This window comes from Grus americana, chromosome 16, assembly GCF_028858705.1.
Source record: "Grus americana isolate bGruAme1 chromosome 16, bGruAme1.mat, whole genome shotgun sequence".
Classification (NCBI taxonomy): domain Eukaryota; kingdom Metazoa; phylum Chordata; class Aves; order Gruiformes; family Gruidae; genus Grus; species Grus americana.
The window spans coordinates 6,954,496-6,976,158 of record NC_072867.1 but is presented as its reverse complement, the minus strand read 5'-3'; the positions used below and the strand labels follow the sequence as shown (position 1 = coordinate 6,976,158).

The following is a 21,663-nucleotide window of genomic DNA, read 5'->3' as shown; positions in this document are numbered from 1 at the left end:
CTCTAAATATTTTAAGGAGTAGTTATTTGAAGATAATCTCAAACAAAACATTTTTTCTTTTCCCCAGGTATAGATGCCTTTTTTGTTCTGGCCTAGTAGCAGCTTGATGCTCAGTAGATAGAAGAGCACAATTAGATGTTGTATTTCATTGGATACTTTATTTCAGTGGAGAAGTGGAATTTCTCTCTACCAAACTTTTCCATATTTAATAGCACTAAGTGTTCTGTATTCCACTGGAAAAATTGTTTGAAAATCCATTAGGTGGAATTTCCTGTTGTCTGATGTTTGTACAGTTGCATGTGGCAGTAGATAGAGAGGCTGGACTTCAGTGGGGAAAGACAAACAAGACCAATGCATAAATTTTGCCCACCTTTCCGGCTTGTGGAACCAGAATGTTGTACATTACTGACATTTATTAGAACGAATGTTGTATGTTTCCACAAAGCTATCTGTAGAATAAAATTATAAAGGGTACTTAGATTGTCCAAGCAAATGGAGAAAAAGTTAAGCAGCAGCTTCATGCTTGAGGATGAAGTATACTTTAGTGTATCTCTAGCCTGCTAGGAGATAAGATCTAATGTAAGAGCCTCTTTATCCTAGCAAAGACAAAGACACAGTAAACTTCCATGACTAAAATCAAAGTTAAAGAAATTAATCTGCATGTAGCCATGCATGTTTTCCGCAATAATGATTACCTAACAGGTAAACATGGAAGCTCCCACTGTCACAGATGTTTTCTGAAGGAATATTTGGTATCCTTCAAGAAAAGATGGGTCAATTGAACTACGAGTTACCAAGTTAGTTGCAAAAATATTTGGATGCATCTGAGGGTCCTGCATTATCCAGAAGGCCAGGTTAGCTGCTGCTAATCATTCTGTCTGAGCATAAATTGTATTCTGGAATTGTGGTGTTCTACGTAGATTGTTATGAATAATACATTTCACTTGGCAGGATGATTTTAATTTTCTGTTCCTGCTCCCTTTCTTTGCAATAGAATTTTACTGAATTTACACTTTTATTTTGTCATGTTCCCTCCTCCCCCCCATCTTCCAACAGTATATAAAATCCTGCATTGTGTAAGGTGTGCTGAATTCTTACTATTGCTCAGGGAAAAATCCAAATGGAGAGATCAGTGTGTGGCTCTGTTAATGAGCCGAAGATTACTTATTCATTAAACATCAGGAATAGTCATAATTTTTTCAGGATCCACTCAATAATTCTGTCTATACCTTAACAAAGAAAGGGATTACAATTTGTTGTATTTAATTTTTGTTATTTTGTATATTTCATTTGCCATTTTGTAATTCTTATTGTCACTTTTGTCTGCTCTTAATGCTCTAGTTGCAGGAAAGTCAGAAGAGCTGCTGGAGAGCTCAGAATCTTACCATCTTGCTGAACCTACAGGCCAAAAAATTCTGGTGGATCCTCAGTCTGCTTCTGGCAATCCCATCAAAGCTGCAATCCCCCCACCCTCACAGTGGGACTGCAAAAAGAAAGCTGAACCTTGTGGAGATGCATCTGAATTTCCTCACGGTCTCCCAGCAGACCTTGAGGAACAGCGGAAGTTCCTGACAGAGCAGTGTATCGCCTCCTTCTGTTTGTGTCTCAGCCGCTTTCCCCAGCACTACAAGAGCCTCTACAGATTGGCGTATCTGTACACATACAGCAAAACACACAAGGTGAGTAGACCACTGATACAGTAGCTGTGTTTATTGCCCGAGTAAACAAACTATATTGTCTTTTGTGCCAATTCAGAAGTCTCAGTGTTAAAATAAAGCAGATAAGTTTGTTTAAGGCAGTTTGGTTTGGAACTATGCTTTGGGAAGTCTTCAGCTCCTAGATTGTCTGATTCATGTGTGTGAGGCCTGTTGAGTTGAAAATTTCTTTTTTTATTACTGAACTAAGTAATTTTTTGTCATTCAGTAGTGAATTACCTTTTAGATACGTCACATAAATTAAGATGTTCTCGTAAAAATGACAGCAATTGTTTATTTTACTGAATAAGTGGACTCAAAAGTGACTTGCTAGCAGAAATTCATCAGTATTGGTGTAAACACATTATGTGACACAGATTTTCTGGTTATCTTGGGTCTTTGTAGAATGAAAGTTTTCCTACTGTCAGCACGTAGAGGTCATCTTCAGAAAGACAAAATTATTTGCTGTTTAGAAATCACTGAGTGAAAGTCAGTCAGAGATCCTACTGCTCATGAGCTGGTGATTTTGGATTAAAGAGGAATAGCAATGTCTTGGTGACTGTAGTAGTATCAGTTCCTATTTGAGGTGAGGGCAAAATAACTTGCTTTCTTCAGCATGAGCCTTGCATGTTCTTCATAATAAAATTAATTTCAAAAGCCTTCCACTATGAATTATCATTGTTTTGGTTTTAAAATTATGTCATTCTTTATTTTACTTCTGCATACTTCTGTTGTTACAATCCTTTGTCTTTCTGAAGTATCAGTTAGTAAAATGTGTATGAATAGTAGGTTGAAATTACCAGAGTTATTTCACTAATTGTCATACTCAAGGTTTGAACTCACAGATTTTGTATTTAGAAGTCTTGTGTTATGTCATATGCTGCACTGCATGGCTTCCTGAATTCTCTTCCAAGCAGTACTGCAGCTTGTGTGAATATTAGGGAAGGGAATGGAAACAAATTATACCCCTTGCCTCATAGTAGAAATCATATTAACAGTACTGCTGTGAATTGAGCAGTAGCACGTCTTAGCAATCTACTGAAAGATGATGAATATTCCATTTGGCTGTACAGTGATTATCCAGAAAAATATTACCATTTTTTTTAAAGATTGCTTGTTTTGAAAACATTCCTATGCTGTTTTTATGTGACAGTTGTTAATTTTTCCATGGAGCTAATCATTAATAGGAGCCATAGATTCCTGCAATCTGTCATTACTGTTGCTGACAAATGATTTTGTATCAACATTTAACAAAAAAGGCTGCCTGTTTTCAATTTATTGGTTCAAATAGCACGTCCTTGCCTGAGGAACTACTTGCAAAATATTTTCTTCTATTTTTTTCCTGATGAAACCTTCTCTTTTGCTTTTTTTATCTCTCTCCCTATATAAATATCAATTTAGTGATTTGTAATGTTTTTCTGTATGAAATACACAGCCTCATCTAAATCTATCTCCTCTTGGAACTCAGAAAATTTGAATCCTGCCTGTTTGAGCCTAGTAGTTACCATGTTGGCTTCAACCAGCATTCTTGGGTTTCACCATCCTTTTTTATTACTTCTCTGCATAACTGTCCTGGTTTTGGCTGGGATAGAGTTAATTTTCTTTCTAGTAGCTGGTATAGTGCTTTGTTTTGGGTTTAGGATGAGAATAATGTTGATAACACAATGATGTTTGTAGTTGTTGCTAGGTAGTTGTAGTGTCTACACTAAGTCAAGGACTTTCCAGCTTCCCGGGCCCTGCCAGGTGCAGAAGAAGCTGGGAGAGCACAGCCAGGGCAGCTGACCCGCGCTGGCCAAAGGGATATTCCCTGCCATAGAACATCATGCTCCAGATAGAACTGGGGAAGCGAGCTGGGAGGGGGGATTGCTGCTCGGAAACAGACTGGGCATCGGGGGTTTTTTTTCCTTCTGCATGTGGTGAGCAATTGCATTTGTGCTCAACACTAAAAAAAAAAAAAGTCTTCCTACTGATATATGTATATTACATACTTTCATGAGGTTGTAATTTTCTTTCTTTGACTCATTCAGGTTCTTTTGTAGAACAATGTCAAATGTCTGTGTTTTAAAGTGCACTAATATGTCTTTAGTGGGAGTTGTATTCCTGAACAAACTTAAACCACAAAACACGTCTATGCATTTTCAGCAATAAATGGAGTAAGAAGTATGCTTAGATATACTGATGATAAGCCTGATTTAAAAAATGGGAGAAATTACATCAGGTTGAGTTGCTCTGGGGGCAGAGTACTGGTAAATTTTAGAAAGCTGAAATTAATTTTTAAATGCACATAACCATCTTGGAAAATTCAGCATTTATGTCCTAGTGCCAGGAATTTGTATGAAGAATTTAGACTGATGGCCAAAATTCATGGTTGGCTGGGAAAGGAGAGGATTGGCAGGTCTCCATAGTGCATAGAAAAACAAGTTTTCCATATGCAATCTGTTTTTTCCCATTTTACAGTATTACCAGTTTTGCTGTTGTGAGATTAGTAAAAATACTTGAGTGCTTTTTTTAACATCCTTTTCAAAATCTTTCAACATTTTGTTTGGCTACATGTTCTGGGGTTTTTTTCCCCTGCAAAATCCTGCTTACTACTTGGAGGCTATTTCTCTTTGCTTTATTCTGTTATCACAGCAAATTTGTACATAGCTGGTTTTTGTTGGAAGAAACATGCAGGAAAGCAAGGATGAATTTTCAGAAATTACTTCATTGCCAGCTTGGGCAGTAGTTGTAGTTTCCAATTCACCTTGTATCCGTCTTGAAGTAAAGTCTTCATCCTTTGATGAGTGTTGGCACAGTTTGGAAGGAGAAGATAGGACTTGGCAAGATGCTGTTCATCAGTATAACTAAAAAGTTTTGTGAGAAGTATTTGCCTTATGGTCCTTATGGATCAGTGTGTAATACACTGCAACCAGCAGATTGTCAGGAAATAAAAATATTTACTTACGTGCTTTTTTTATCTTGAAATAGAAAATACTCTAAATCCTGGAAGATTCTGCTCACAGGGATTGCTTGGATGATTTAGTGTTTTTTAAGTTTGTATCTTCTATTATGTCCATTATGTACAGAGCCCTTAATGGGGAAATTGTCAGGTATAACATAATGTCAGTAGCGTGACAATTTAGTCAAACGAGGCATAATACATGCATGTAAAAATTACAAGATTATACATACGTAGGTTTAATATATACTTAGAGACAGGCATAATCTGTAAGCGTAATAGATGTAAGCATTTCAAGTAGCAACAGTTTGGTAATAACAGCTCATTGAAAAGGGTACCCTTCAAGATCAATAGTCTTTTTATTTTGCTTTTATTTGATGCAGTAGCACTAGGATTTATTTGACACAAAGCCTTCTAACAGACTATCAAAAGAAGAAAACAGAAGGAAGGATTAAGGTGTAGTAGGATGTTTTGTACACCTCTCAGCAACACCTCATGGAGTTTCCAAGTTAGTTAAAGGTGGCTTCTGACACCGTTGAGTTAAGGAGTATCCATCTCAGGTGACTTAGACTTCCACTTGGTTGACCATGAGAGATTTTCTTTTCCACTTTAACAATGCTGGTAAACTTTTTTACAAGTTATTGTACCCTGTCAGTCATCTTGTCTTTGAATCTTGGGGTGATGAAGATGTGGGAGGCAACAGCTGAACTGGAAAGAGTACTTCATAATTGCCCTGAGTCAGACAGCTAAATCCAGCATTTCAGGCTGGCAAGCAGTGTGCCAGGAAGAATAAATCCTTTTTGCTATGTCCTGGATCCCTTCACCCGCTCCTAATAACTTCATCAGCTAAAAACTAAGCAGAGCAGACTCTGTGAAATCTAATGAGTTGAGACCTGCTCAGGCGAATTTACTGGGAATAACTGATCATGCTGATTTAAGGAGAAGAGTAGTGGAAAATCTGTAACTACATCTTTTACTCCTATTAGTTTTGATTGTGTGAAGTTACCGTGTAATTGCCCCATTTGTCTGAATGATCTTTTTTCCTCCTAGCTAGGTTACTGTCATCATCTTGTTCAATAAAAGCCTATGAATTATATGTACCAACTACATGCCTGTGGATGGTGAGTTTAATGTGCAGAGCAGATCACCAGAGCATGACGCTGCATTTAATGATCTCATAACATTTTCATCATAAAACTTAGATTCAGGAATACATCCATAGCTAAAATTTGTTTAGACTGGGATTTTATATTTAAGCTATGTTGGTAACTTTCTTAAGGATTTTGTTTTCCTTTAATTTTTATGTGATACTTTTAACTGTAAGATGCAGATTGCCACACATTAGGCAATTTTTAAACTACATTTTCACACTTGGAATTTACTTATGTTTCTGATGACTATGATTGGCATAAAGTAAAGCATTTATGTGCTTGGATCTTGGGCGTTATGATAAGCTTATTTTTGCTGGATTCTGATTTTATTCAAAACAGAATGACTTTCATGGAAGACCAGATTTTTGTAGGGATTTTTTTTTTCTGTGTTGTATTTTCTTCTGTATGTATTTCACAGTATTTTGCAGGCTTAGGTTAATAGGATTACAGAAATACATATTACAAAAGAAGTACTGTAGGAAAAAGTTAGTATACAGTTAAGGTTACATACTTTGCTTCCTTCAGTCTTAATTAAATTTGACACTCAGTGATAATAATTGAATTTACTGGTTCCCCTGACTAGCCAGAAAGTACCTTGTGATATTTATGAGCGAACATGTATTTGTCCCGTACTAAATGAAAGTTATCCAAATCCCCTCGACTGTTGTACACTATAATCATGAAGGTCCTGTATAAGTACCTGTATCAGCTCTCTGAATGAAGTATTTTTGACATCCATAAATATCTGATTAGTATTTCCAATGTTCAACTCTTTTGCACGTGAATCTGTAACCAGCATTTTGCTAGAGGGAATGCTCCAATTCTGATAAGACATTGGAGATTTCTGCATGATTACTGTCATTAGGACAAAAGCACTTACATTAAGCACTTACTGTTTTGCCAGAGTCTTGTAAAGAAAATAATCAGGAAAACAGGCTAAGAATTTTGCTAATAATGCACCCCCGCCTTCCCCCCCAAAAAAAGTTATTACACCTGGAATGTACTTCTTGGATGGACATGATTTAATCAAATTTATGATTCACAGAAGCATATCTCCAGCTCACAGAAAACAAATCAGAATTCAACATTCTAATTTGTCTCTATGAACCAAATATCTTCCTCTTTCTTTTATCTGCTCTGCAGTGAAGTTGTCTGTAAAAAAGCCGGTATAATGCGACTTGAATGCTACATTCTAATACAGAAAGAAAAAATGAAGAAAAGCAAAACCTCTGTCAGTGAGACCTCACAATTAATGATTGTCCCATCTGTTAGTAATGTTTTGCCTGGAGCCAACAGCTGTCCCTAGTTCTCAACTACACAAGAGATGTTCGTGCATTGAACTCTTAGAGGGGTAGCGCTTTTATGAATATTTGATTGTTGTCTGTCATTTAGTCTCCTACTGATGCTTTCTTGTTAACTCATTGAGCGCTATTAATGAAATTTGATGACAGGCATGGAATTTTAGAGAGAGGTTAAGTAAAATTACATGGAGGAGAGTGGCTGGGTACAGGTAAAAGGCCTGAATTCACCACCCCACTAAAAGGCGGCTGTGGTTTAAGCCTAAAGGTTGCCTTTTCTGTGAAGCCTGGGTGCTGGTGGGTATCCTTGCAGGTAGGTAGCCCTAGGAGGGGCTGAGGGGCGGCTACCATAGAGTGCCTGAGGAGAAACAAGGGACAAGGAGGCAGCAAGGGGCCCGGTGTGCGGAGGAAGGCTCCAGGATACCCAGAACAGTGAGTTCCACTGTTTGCTGAGAAACTTTATCTGTTTATATATAAATTATTTTATATTGAACATTAAAATTCAACTTTTAACAAAAAATTAAGGTGTTTTAAGTATACCTAAAGTTCATGTTTCTGTTGGTGACAGGAGATGGAAGGTGGATCTCAATGAAATGAAGTTGTGGTATTTTTAGAGGGTTTTTTAATGATAATTTTTTAAAAAGGAAAGAAGGCAAAACTTGATGATATGAGGCTGGATTCAGCAGCTGTAGGGGAATGACTAACCCCTCTGCTAAGGCAGATCAGTCTGGATGCTTGCTGTGTGAGGCAAGATGGCTTCCCTCTCCTGAGGGATGGCTTCCCCAAGTCACATGCCTCTACAAATACTGTCAGAATAGCAGCTACCTGGAAAGTGAGAAATGACAATGCAGGTTAATAAATAAAAGCAAGCGAGTGCTTTGTACATGTACCTGTGGTGGCATTTATGTCCCCTGCCTGCAACTCACCTGCCCTGTTTTGCCCACAGAACCTGCATTGGGCCCGTGACGTGCTGCTGGGCAGTGGGGTCCCCTGGCAGCAGCTGAAGCACATGCCTGCACAGGGCCTCTTCTGTGAGAGGAACAAGACAAACTTCTTCAATGTAAGTTTATACAGCTGATAAACACACCCGTACTTTCTCAGCCATCATTTTAACACCTGTTTCTCATTTAAAAGGTTTGTGAACAGATGGTAATGTGAAATTCGGCAAAGGCATACTAAACAAGCCATGAGCAGCTAAAGGAAAGGCAGAATCGTATTATAGAGATATTTACTGGGATTCTCCTTTCTTGAAGGGAACCACATTAGAAGAATTATTTCTGATGAGCTTGAAAATGTGGGGAGAGAAGCCTCAACATTTCTCAGTTATGGATCATTAACCATATACTTGGTGGTTCAGCCCTCTATAAAAATTCTAATTCTGTTCATCTTAATTATCCTCTTGTTTACTGTTTCTTAACTAGACTTGCACTTCTCATGACAAAATAATAGTGCTAGATGCTCTAAGAAATCTCTGGAGTTGGAAGGAACTTTCTTTCATTCAGCCTTTTTAGTGTAGCTTAGCAGAAAGAGTATTGCCAAGTCCTGGTATAGCAGCAACACTGTCGTATGGACTGTCCCTGTCTGTGACATCTTCTAGTCCACAGGGGTGTCTGTGCCTCTCAGCGACACAGAATACTTCTGAGACTTACATGAGCATTTATCTATCAAATTCCCTGCTGTGATTGTGACTTAACACATTGCTGTTGTCTTCAGCAGTATCTCTGGCTTTTCTATTGTATGTTCTAGTTTTTTGTGCCTTCTGCTCTTTTGTGATAGGATTCTGCAGCTGTTTTGTGGCTTGGAATGTGTGGCAAGAACCTGGAGACACTCTGTCTTTCTGGACTATGTTTCTGTTACATGGTTGCCTGTTATTGCAGTGACAGAATTTTATGTCTCTGCTTTCCCATCTAGTGCTTCTATTTTAATATTTTAATTGTGAAATTTATTTCCATTTTGTATCTGTTAACATCTATGTTCATTTTTGCTGTATGTTGTGTTAATTAGCACCTCTGTGCAAACTTCTGTTAAGTATAAGGTAAGTGCTCTTCTCTGATTATAATCCCTCAGCTGGGTTGAACAACTAAGGAATACTCACAGTTGTTTAAAATTTTATCATCGATCAGTTTGCAAAAAGAACTTCTATGTCATTCCATCTTTCTGGATAGAAGTTTTGATTAACAAATCTGTCAGCCTTATAGGGTATAGACCAAGCACTTGTGACCTGATTGATGACTATATGGCTTTGTTCTGGTTATTTCCCTACAATATCTGCCTGCTTCCCATACAAGAATCCTGCAGCGTGATTAACTTTTCAAGCTGGTGAATACTTTGGCTCAGATCCAGCTAACACAAGTATTCTTGATGAAATTATTCAACATGCTTTAAGTCAAGTGTGAACTTTGCATGATCAAGGCTGACTTGTTCATCATTGCAGGGTTAAGTGTCAAGAGTATCTCTGTTGTCATGTATGAGGAATATGAGCAGTAGGGAATGGAGCAGTGTGTATAAGGGAGTGTTTCTACTTGAAAATGTGAATTACCACATTAAGAGGGATCAGTGCTTGACCTAAATTAGGTCTAGTTTTTGAATACTAGTGGTAGATAATTTAATTTAAAACTAGATTTCATTGTATCCCTAGGTGGATGTTTCCAACGTTATTTCAAAAAACAATCATTCCTTATTCCGCATATTGATCTTTTTACACTCTGAAGGATGAAAAGCGCAGATATAGATACTAGACAGCTGTATAATAATTCTATTTTGTAAATCAACAAAAACTTAATTCCCATAACTTAACATTATTAATTTTGTTTAATAAAAAATTAAATAAACTTTGAAGTAAAAGATAACCTTCAACAAAATGTATATACTAGCCCAGTGCAATATATCAGCAATACCGTTTGAAAAGAGAGAACATGTGTGAAAATGATGTTCTCAGCTTGAACTTAGGTCTGCTAACAGATAAAGACAATGTTAGTCAAGAGTTCTCCACATAGACCTCTGCCTCCTGGCTTGAGAAATCTTAGTTTAGGGACTCAACTCCAGTGTGTCTCAGCTATAGTAGTATAACTAGCACATAGAGTGCTTCAGACCACAAAACAACTTGTTGAGGCCTTTGTGTCAGTGCTGACATCTTGACTTATTCCTGCACGCGTGTAGGTTAGTTTTGCTGTTAACAGGTACAGCGTACATTACAAGTTTAGCATGATCAAATATTTTGGTGGTCTCACTTTCTACCCAGCTATATTTTCAAAATCCTCTTTAAGTAACACTCTGTGTGAAACGTGGCAGTAATCCAGTACAGATGACACAGACATAGCACAGTGAGAAAATACAGATCCGTGAGAGAAATGGCTACAAGTGCCCATGAAAAAAAAACTGTTAGTGTCATCTGACATTCCAGAATTGGACAAACCTAAATCTGCGAACAACTTGGAAAGAAATCTCTCAACACTGCGTTGACCTTGTCTGGGTTAAACCTCCACTAGTTTGTTCTTGTGCAAAGCTCCTAGCCATGCAGTGGGTAAGCAAATGTACTGCACCATCTGGGTCAGCGCTCAGAATACAGACTTGTGTGTCATCCGTTGCATACAGATGGTGTTACAGCCCACTGTCCCAGCTAGTGTCTTCATGTACAGACTCGGGTGATAAAACAGAAATTATAGCGCTCTACAAAAGTAAGTAGTCGCATCTAATCTTAGAAATTAAATGGCCAACCTTAAGATTTTCTAAGCTTATTAATGTCCTCCAGGGTTATTTGCAACAGAAACGCTTTACCTAAAGTGTTTATTTGCTTGCATGAAATGCATTCAGTTTTATTTTGGAGAACTCTTTGGCCTTCATAATACAAAAGAATTAAATGAATGTCTAAGTGGCTTTCTGTAGATACTTTACTATTGAAATACCTTTTTCTTCTGGAGCAAGTAGCACTAGTGTTTTTAATATCTTGTACAGAAGATTCAGGGTTGTTGAAATTATAGCTGACTCAATTTTACAAGTGCAAACAACAGTGTGCAAGAGAGAAAGCTAGCAGCTCAAAGACAAGTAGGGACTGTGCTAGCCTGCTCCTCCCAGACATTTTATAAATCATGCATACTCCTAGTAGAATTATTTATGAAATGTTTATGACGGCACTGTATGAAAATAAACAAACCTGGGTAAAGCTGTCTCCTCTTAAATTTTACTGCAGAACTGCTGGTCTGAATCTGTGTGTCACCGTCTGTTGTCTAATTTGTTAGCTGTCACTCAGCTGCAACTGAAATCTCTTTGAATTAATTTTTTACTGCCTTCAGAATGAGCAAAAAAGGCATGTTCACTCAGCCCTGATTTCTTCTCATTTGACATGTTAGAATAATGTCAGGATGCACAGAACTTCCCTTTTTTAGTTCTAAGAAAAAAAATGCTTACTGCATTATTGTACCTATTTGTTTCCCAAACAGAAAAGAATGGCACTGAATTTCTAGGACCAGAGGGTTTTGCTCATTCACAGCCCCACTAGAGATAGCAATCATTGTATGAATGATTATTGCAGTTAGACTTGCAGGAGTTTTAGCTGTGTTCCTATAAATGAACACCAAGTCTTTTTTTTTTTTTTGGCCAGTTACACATTTCACTATAACCTGCATGTACAGGTACACTCTAGCTTTTCTCGTCGTCTTTATCTCTGTATGTGTAAATATATAGACAGAATTTTTTTTTTTTTAAAGAGGGCTCCAGGATGGTTTCTATAGTAACTAAATTAGAAATTAATTCACCAGAAGGAAAAAAAAATCCCAAAACATTGCTTTATATAGTAGAGCACTTTTTAGATATATTCGGATTTCTTGCCACTATTAATAAAACAAAGTTTGTGCACAGATGATGGGTATTCATCAGTCTGTGAGTGGGTGGAGATTGTGGAAGAAGTGTTTTGATGGTTCAGCTCAGTGTACCAATAAGTTCTCCATATGGTTTAATATACAGTGTTTGTATTTTCCTGGCACATCTTCTGTGGTAATAATAATCCGTTGTAATAAAGATCTTGATGTCCATCTTTGGTAACTGTTCCCCACATACAAATGCTGTGCATGCACACAATATGCTATAATGCAGACATTCACGTGCATGAAGTCTTGCCGCAAACTGTTAGGGATAATTGTTCTATTTTTAATTCCAAAAGCAATGCAGTACGTTTATTCTCTGCTGTATCCCTGAAGCTCTTCATTCTGTGATCTGAGTAAGCAGGGTCAAATTAAGGTAGCAGCATCCACTGGGAACCAGAAGCTGATAGATAGCAGTGATTTTGGTTTAATTTGGCATTGTTCATACCAGGTGTGACTGGGCACTGGCAGGACACCTCTCCTGTGCAGAACTGCAAGTTCTGGCCACTTAGCAGTTGAAGAACAAAGTCTAAGTTTGGTGCTGCAAGTTTCTAGAAGTAGTTCTTCTTATAGCATGGTGATAACCAGTGGGTACTTTCTCTGTTACTCTACCGTGTAGCAGGTTCTTTCCCTCGTTGTGTTTGAGGTTTAGAATTATGTCTCCTTGTCTTAGCAGAGGAAAGTCAGTTCTGAAAAGGAGAGCAGGGTGCAAGGGCTGACTCTGGTTTGGGATTCTGTGTAGCTAGAGCTGTACAGGTGAATTTGAGATGTAGGAAAGAAGGCTGTTATGAAGTCCCTAATATATGGGACTGCTTGGGGATGAGAAGGGGGAAGGCAGCATGCCTCAGTTTTCCCAGAAGTTGGGCAGTTATATCAAAGAAGTTTCATAATAAGCCTCAATTGTTTTTATACCTTCCCTTAGAGATACATTACCGGTCAGAAATGTGACACTGAGTGAGTATATGGGATTTTCTTTTGATCTGATAGAGCCTTCTTTTATTTCTCTCCCAGCTCCTAAAGTGTGACCTCAGCATTAACGATTCCCATGAGTTGAATTGAAATGAAACATTAATTACAGAATTTAATGTCTCTGTTAGAGATAACTGGCTATGTATCATTTAAGGGAGGAGGGAAATCCATTAGGGTGGTCTGAACCTATTCTAGACGTTCTGCTGATTCTGAGATTGCTACTACTGTTGACCTGAAGAACCCCCAAATACCACGCAGGGCCAGGGCAGCTCTTCAAGGCTGATTGTGGCAACTTAACTGAAGCCTCAGGTTCGCTGTTTCCTACCATGTACTGGAAAAGCCTGAAACTGGAGGCAACAGCAGACTAAAATCACTTTCCTAGAACTTCTACTGCTCTGCTTTCCTTCCTGTCCTTGGCTGGTGATAGATCTGGGTTACTCTCCTCCTGCTCATAGATGGTGTGTGTCTTTTTGGTTGGCAAATGTGCTTCCAGCTCCTAGACATCTGCTATGTGGAACATGAGTCTTCTGAGAAAAAATAGTGCCATTTGAATCAGACTGGGGGAAAGGGGAGGAAACTTCAAGAAACTTACTGTGCATCCATGTGAGTTGAGATTGTGTCTCAGGGTGGTGAGAGTTTGGGTTTAATCATGTATGGGGGCTCTAAGAGAATTAATGGTTGATCATGATTTCGTTGCAACTTTTTGAAAAAATGTTGGTCTTTTTAGCGCTTCTAACACTTTATGTGAAAATGAGTATGAGAGGATGCCAATTCAAGTTTTAGAAAAATAAAAATAAATGAAATCACAAGTGACCTCCCAGAAATCACGAGGGTTTAGTTATTCAGTTTTGCCCTTCTTGCTTCTCAGCATTTTGGCTGCCATTTTTATGCAACCAGAAGGGAACAAATCATAAAGGAATCGTTTAAAAAAAAAAAAAACCAAGAACAAAACACCTTTTTGATTCCAGCAACTAGATAATGGTCGAAACAAGTTATTAGACTTAGTACTATTTAATAGGTTAGAGGATGGTTAAATCCATACCTACTTTAAAAGATAGAATTGATTTTAATCTTTTCAGGAGATGGCCATATTGTAGCCATGAAATACCTGTGTTTTCACTATGCAGGAAACAGGCCCTGAAAGAGCGAGCTTTCCGCTTTATGTAAGTGTGGTTCAGTAAATGCAGATTCTTACTGCCAGCTTTCCTACTGACTATGAAGTCTTCAGATGTTAAGTAAAAGATATCTCCCTGCTACATATTTTCTTCATGTGCTAGGAAGAGCAAGCTACTTTATAAAATGGTTTGACAATTTAGAAACTAGGACTATCAGCAGTGTGCTGGTGTGCTGTTAGGAGGCACTATGCTGCTGGGAACCTGCACGTGTGCGAGCCAAGGCTGTACAGGTCATCCAGTACCTCTCCTTCAGAAGAGATAACAGAGACCTTGCTGTTCTGCACTGGGGATAAGTTTGAGCGAACATGCTGCCTGTCTGGCTTGCTTCCTCGGTAATTTTAACTAGTATTTCATAGCTTTTCCTACATTCCTGAATAATGTCATTATTGTTCTTCATTTCTGTAAGGAAACCATTTCTGGTGTGGTGAAGAGATACTTGTGTGGAAAAGCTGCTGAGGAATAAATAAAAAACCCTCCAGGAGTCTCTCCAGGAGGGCCTTCTGAGCCAAATGATTGTATAATCCTATGCCTTAATTTGTAAATACAGTCAGCTGTATAAATGGCAGTTATTTCATGGTTACAGTATAAGCTAAAGTTTGGAAGACTGAAGAGTGAAACCAAATCAGTGTCTTCCCATCCTCTGTTTCTTATTTTTCTTCCTTTTTAGTCTTTTTAAATTTTCTCAATTTCCCTTCACTATATCTTCTGCGGAGCAGCACCATGTCACAGGCACAGTGCTCCCAGCACCCATCACCGAATGTCCATTGAGCCACAGGATAGAGGCACTCATGCTGAAAAAATCACCGTCTTGCCTGCCTGCAGATTCAGGAAGGCATATTTGCATCGATTAAATGTAGTTCGTATATACAAGGTTATTTTTGCATCACGTCTAGAAACATTTTTTTAATGAACGCTTGAATTTTGGATAAGTTGGTTCATTAAAATGCATAATGAGGTGATAGCCTGGCCCTTCTCTCAAACCATGACTGAAAGTCAATGTTATAAAAGTGAATGTATGGAAGAGAACTAGTGTTTTCTCTGACTCCATTAAATTTACTGATATTAATGTCTATGTTTGAAACAGGCAGACATTTTCTATGTGGAAAAGGTAGCTTTTTGATAATCCACATATTTAGTTAAGCAAGCATATTAATTTCCATTATTTTTTCTTGTCTAGCATGGCAAATGACTTCCACTGGGGGAAGGGAAAGCTGGAAATTGTGATACTAGTTGCTTCTACAGTAAGAGTTAAAAATTAATGATTTCTTTTCTGACTTTACCCTTGATACTTTGATAGTTGTTCTTTTGCCAGTAGCAAGCTGTTTTCCTTCTTTGCCCCCCCCCCCCTTTTTTTTACTTGCAAAGTTAATGTAATTCCATTCATATATCTCCTGCCCAGACTTTCTAACGTTTTAATTGCAAGAATGCCTTTAGTAGGTACAAAGGAGTTTGTTCTCTTGTTCTCTCTCGCTTGCTTTCGTGTGTGCTCACTCTTATGCAATCTTAACATGAACTCTGAAAACAAAGGTAAGCAAGGAGTTAACTGTGCAAGTGACACTTCCATAGTGATTGGATTAAGACCAAAAACCCAGTAAGCAATGAAGTCTTAAAGTTGCCTATAAAAAGCTAGATAACTTTTTCAACCTCTGCCCAACATGTTATTTACAGTTCTTCACTCCATCCTCTTGGAAAAACAGAACTCATCAGTGAAAAATGTCCATCGTTCACAGAGTTTTCTGTCTCAATATATACATGCTGTTCTTTCTGGCTAATTTTGCAGGCTTCCAAGACCCAGCTAGTAAAGATGCCAATAAATCTAAATCCCTGGAGATACGAGCACGGGGTTTTGAACTGTCGTTTGTGCCAGTTGATATTGAACAGCTATTTTTTCCATTCTGTTTCCCTAGGAAAAGTTTCTTCCTTTGAGTAGACAAATTTCTAGACAAAGGTAAGTTAGGGAACAAATAACCCTGAAATAAATGAAGATACCGCTTTGTAGAAGAGAGATTGTCATGGAACTTGTAGTGCATTAGAGGACATAAAGCACTTAGTTTTAAAACTGAATCTTAAAAGTTTAACAGCAATGGTTTCACTGACTCTAAACAGTATTTGAAAGGTGCAGGCTTGCTGGAATACTGTGTGATGAGTGTCCTTTTACAAATGTGCAATGAATAAATCCATAATTTGATTTTTCCATCTGCCAGCTGTGTATCAGATATGGATGGGAGAGCTACCTTTAGAAACTTAATGGCGTTAAACTTAGATTAGGTTCTTTCCTTTTAAAAAAATCTAAATAGGACTTTTTAAAAACTAAATAGATTTTTAAATACAGTATGAGAGCAGAGTTTTAAAGACCTTTTATGCATTATCACCTTTAAAATACATATTTTTTTGTTATATGTCTGCTATCAGGTTATCAGACTAGTTTTTGCAGCTTCTTAGTATGAGTTATTTATCCTAGTTTTATCATAGAAATAAATGGCAAGAACAGTTACGTCACTGTAGACTGCTGCATAAACAAACCAAAGCAAACAAAACCAGAAAAAAGTACGTTTGGAATCTGAGGCAAATCTAAAACATAAAATTGAATCTTTTTAATTAGCTGGCATTAGCATTTTCCTTTCCCCTACAAATTCCTATAGCCTCTAACTGAAAGCTTTCACATAACTGCTTTTAATATCAACCTGTAAAGTTCACACAAGAGTGCTGAAGAGGAAATAGTGTGTATGTGTCTGCAGTCATACCTCATTGTCTGTAAATACCCTTTCCTTTTGTTCTAAAACTGATAGCATTACTCTGAGGAACATAAATTCAATGGATGTATAGCCAGAACCAAGACCTACTCAGAGCAATTTTCTTCAACGCTTCCTTCTTAGGTGAAGCTATGTGTGATATAACCAAGATGAAGTATGTTTTTTTTCTTGATGAGCTGTTTCTACCAGTTGTATGTTAAGAGGATTCTGTGACATTAATCAAGGCAGTTTCCTCTTCTATATACTATATATTTAATTTTGTAGATATTTCCAGGACTGCTTTTGAGGTAGATAGCAGCCTGTATCTGATCTTGCTTGTTCCATATTCCAGGTATGACAGATTTTTTCATTCCTGTATCTTGTCTGTGTAAAAATACCAATCTCACTCTGAAGGTTAAAGGAGCCAAATGGTAGCAAGTGAGTACAAAACCAGGTACCATCAGACCAACAGCTCATACACTACCTTTCTGAAACCCAGTTACAATTTCATTCTGCATCTGTGATGGTTTTAATTTACCTGGCATCATGATGATTTATTATAACTTTTATCCTTATAGAAAAAAGAAAATTAACAGCCAAATTAACTTTATTTTATCAAAGCAGCATGTGTCGTGAGAAATAGTCCTGGAATTACAGTTCTCAGCAGAAGGATCTAAGCCTTTTTGATGGGTATACATTGTCTTAGTGTAAAAATGAAAACAGGATACTGTGGGATGAGAGCAGCATGATACAAGTCTGTGTGTACCTCTGTGCAAGTGGATAGCATTTATAGATAAATATTTGTAATTTAATGGCTACAGCAGGATATAATTGGCAAAATTAAAAAGGTTAAGATGGAGAAGATAAGATGGCAGATGATGTAGGTAGGAACATATTTTTTTGTTGTGCAGTAGCTAGTGTATGATGAATGGTTTGCTAGCTGACTGCAGTATCACTGTGCAGAGCTTAGATGAAGATATTGAAGCAGGAGTTGTCTGAGTAATAGTACTCCATCTTTGGCAAAATTCCTGAAGTTAGGGGAGTAAAAATGTGGAATATTGTATAGTGTGTTATTGTTCCAGACTGTTTGGCTCCTGTGGAGGAGGTGGGATTCCCTGGCATAATATGAACACTTCTGGAGTTTGCATGATAGCTACTATGTGAAACAGCAAGGGTTGACTACTTAAACAAGGTGACTTTCTCAGTCTCCTGAAAGGAATTAAAACAAAATATGATTGAGTGGGTGAGCGAAAGTCGTGAAGTCCATAGTGGTCAGTATTTTAGCTTGCTCCTCTGAACACTCAAATGTATTACTGTGATCCAACAAGGGATGGTCCTTATTTCCAGGAGCTTTATGACCTTTGTTCATCTCAGTTGCCTACGCTTTATCTCCACCGTTTGCTTACTCGCCTCCTGGCTATAAACAGTTTCACAAATTTGGCTTCTATGAAGTTGTTTGATTTTTTTCTTTAGGTTAGAGGAAGCAAAATCAGAAAAAATCACAGACCTTTCACTTGAAGCACTTTCCAACAGTTACTCTGAATGAATTATGAATTTTGCTGGCTAGTTTGCTGACACAGAATAAAAAACAGAATTCAAAAGTCCTACCAGGTCATTTTCTATTTAAATCTTTATCTCTTCAGAGCTGCTTCCTCTGTGTATCAGCACTTATAGTATGATCTCCTGCTTAGTAGACTGGAACTAGTGTGAGTCATTAATATAATGGCGTTTTCTTAAGCTTTCAGATGTTTGAGATAATTTAATGAGCTTGGTGTAACAGCTAAAATGATTTCTGTTTACACATACCTAATTTTTTCCTCCTGACAGACTGCACTAAGGGTTCAAGAGTTCGTATTGGGGTTTGTTGCTTATTTTTTCTTAATTAATGGTTTAACTATCAATTTCAATATTTCAGGGTCACTGAGCTCCACTTATTCCAGTGATACTAAAAGTGACTGAAGTATTTCCAGTAGGAAAAATAAGGACAAACCTGAAGATAGGCCAGGCTTTTATGTCTATATAGCTTATCCATGAAGGAGTGTGTAGCTGTCCCAAATTCGATGACACTTGAACCCTGTCTTCTTTCATGAGTGATCTGCTTAATACAGAGTACATATTTTATGTTTATAATCCATTTGTGTATCACAGCTAAGTGGCAGATTCAGTGTTAAAAAACGTTAATAGAATCATAAATCAAATTTAAAAAAGAAGTAGGGGCTACAGGCCAGTATAGTTGTACAATAAAGGTGAGACTTTCAATGTGAATGCAGTGCAGTGATTTTGAAAGCTTTTTCTTTGTACCATAAGACAAAATACTCAGAATAAGAATGTAAGTGTTGAAATAAAATGCACATTCCAATTACTTTTAAGCTGGAATACTGACAATGGGATAAACTTAATCTTTAAAAATTATATTTGGTGACACATAAAGGTGATGTTTTCATGCCTGTAATGAAGCAGTTGTTCCAGCAGGCTCAAAAGAAAAACATCTGGCTTTGTTTGTTTGCCCTTAAGCCTGACAGTTCTGTACTAAAGGTCTAACTGAAAATTATTTCCCAACAGGTTTTAGGTCAGGATATTTTCATTGTCACTTTCTTTCCAATAAACAAGAGAACAAAAGTATTTTTCTGAATTAATTATACTAAAGTGAATGTTGCTTTGGGGACCAAAATAAAGGAAAAACTTTACGGTTTTTAGCATTTCAAGTAAAACATGCAACTATGTATACAGACTAATTTTTTGAAAGTTAAGCTAATTCAAAACAAAGACTGAGATTTTGGAAGCTTAAGCTTTTGCCATATTTAAAAAAAAAAAAAACAACGAAACACCCCAAACTTTTTTTTTAGTATTTAAATTGCAACAGCAAATAAGCAATATTCCATCTGATTTGTAAATAAAACACTAAGGTATAAAAGCATTAGAAAATGATGAAAATTGAAATTAATCACTAGTCTTGGTTTTGTATCAGAGTTGCTGAGAATGAAAAATGAAACAATTGGTGTTTGATTGGCACATTTATTCCTTATTAGTTCTTCCTTTGCACAAATCTTGAAGTAAACATACTGCATCTCCTACCTATCTTTTATAATGAGATGTTCTTGCTGCTTTGCCAGAACAGCAAACCAAGAAAAATTATTTGTGAATATTTTTTTCACATTAAGTAAGAGAGAATTCACCAGTTAGTGCCATATATAGGAGGAGTTACTCTTCAGATTTTGCCACCCCTAGTTATTATGGCCATTGTTGTATAAAGGTTTTTGTTTGTTTGTTTTTCATCTTAACCTTGCAACAGTAACCCCCCAAACAGTAGTACAGAAAGAAACAAGAAATTTTTCACCATTTCATGACTGGTCTGCAGTCCTTAAAGCACAATGGATCCATATGTGTATCCCAGAAAGGAAATACAGCTTTTTCCATTGGGAGAAGAACACATAGGAAAATGCATCCTGAATGCTTTGTCATCAGTAAAACGGGTTCTGCAGGCAGTGAATTCTTGTCTTGCAGGGATTAAACATGAGCAACAGTAAAAGGACTTCTTGAGTTTTATTCTGTGTGCGTGCGCATGTGTGTGTTTATGTGTATTTCAGGAGAAAGAACAGTTATAATGTTGAAGAACAAAGACTTTTTAAGGCAGGGAAAAAATTAAAGAACTATTATTTTAAAATATATTAGACAATAAAACTAATCGTAGTAGAAAAGAAGTGTTATCTTCAACTGCAGCTAACTGGCTAGAGGACTACCCGTGTGACTGACTGAATTCCAAAACTAAGATTTTGGTGAGAAGATAGTAAGTAATACAACAAGATACTAATGCACTTTCTTCAAGTGTATTATTAGTTTTTTCAGATGTCTTAGAGAAGTACGAAAGCTAAAAAGAATGAAATAATACTTCTGAGTCCTGTTGCAACTATTTCCAATCACAAAAGAGTGGAAATTAGCTTCAAGATGCATTTGCTGTACTTCACTGATGAGGGACTGTGTAGTGAGTGTATTTGAACTGATGGAAGTCTAGTGGCTCCTGATCAGGAAACGTGGGTTCTCAGCATTGCTAGGGTGCGTTACAGAATTTCAAGTGAAGAAATTTCAAAAAAACAGTCTTGTCTGCTTTGGAGGTCATCAGTATCTGGATGAGAAATTTTGGGAAGTCCATTCCCATGCTGAAATTCAGAAATATCAACTACCATGTCATAGAAGTTAGGATTTCAGCTTGTGCCCCCTGGCACCCAGGCACTAGGAAGCAGAAAGATTTTAATTAGGGAAGAAAGGAGGAGACAGACAGAGAGACAGGACTTAACTGCCTCACACGTTTCATGCCCAGAGGGTTCTCAGCCTAGGGATCTAGACAATCAGTAAATGTGACCCTGCTGACAAAGTGTGGGAGAAAAGGGGAGAATAATTTTAAGCAGAAGGGTGGGTTTCTTCTTTGTAAATTAGTAATCCGTGAGGTTTGCTTTCTTTCTGAAATCTTTGCTAGAAATCCTAGACAGTGTATTCTGGGCACAGCATTCCTCTGACAATGTGGTAGGCAGGTAAACCATTCACATGTAGGCCTGTTTTCTGGGTTATTTTGTCACTGTCTTTTCAATATGTCACTTTTCTCCCTTCAAAATCTGACAAGTCTCTGCTTGCTTTTTGTGAATAATTGAGCCAGAATAAAACTTCCTGCCTCTGTATGTTCTCAAATCAATAAGGTAAAGCAAAGCAAAGTGTCTGTCTTCCTGAAAACTTCCGTCTGAGAGCTGTCTCCAGCGGCAGACTGAAGCTGACAAAATGAAAGGCCCACCAGGAGCTGAGTCTGAATCTGAAGTCTTTTAAGTATGTGGGCAGCAAGGTGAAGACAGCAAGAT

General features: G+C 37.5%; 1 protein-coding gene across 11 annotated transcripts in view; it reads left to right on the top strand.

Moving 5' to 3' along the window:
- The window catches only part of CABIN1 (calcineurin binding protein 1), a 118,776-nt gene that overhangs the window by 45,354 nt on the left and 51,759 nt on the right, over positions 1-21,663 (top strand). For 10 of the 11 annotated variants that reach the window (XM_054844181.1, XM_054844180.1, XM_054844183.1 and 7 more), the window contains 2 exons: positions 1,342-1,679; positions 8,028-8,141. In XM_054844181.1, the coding sequence (XP_054700156.1) occupies positions 1,342-1,679; positions 8,028-8,141 (452 nt within the window). The remainder of the gene's footprint in view (positions 1-1,341; positions 1,680-8,027; positions 8,142-21,663) is intronic. The other variant, XM_054844186.1, reaches the window with a different exon arrangement.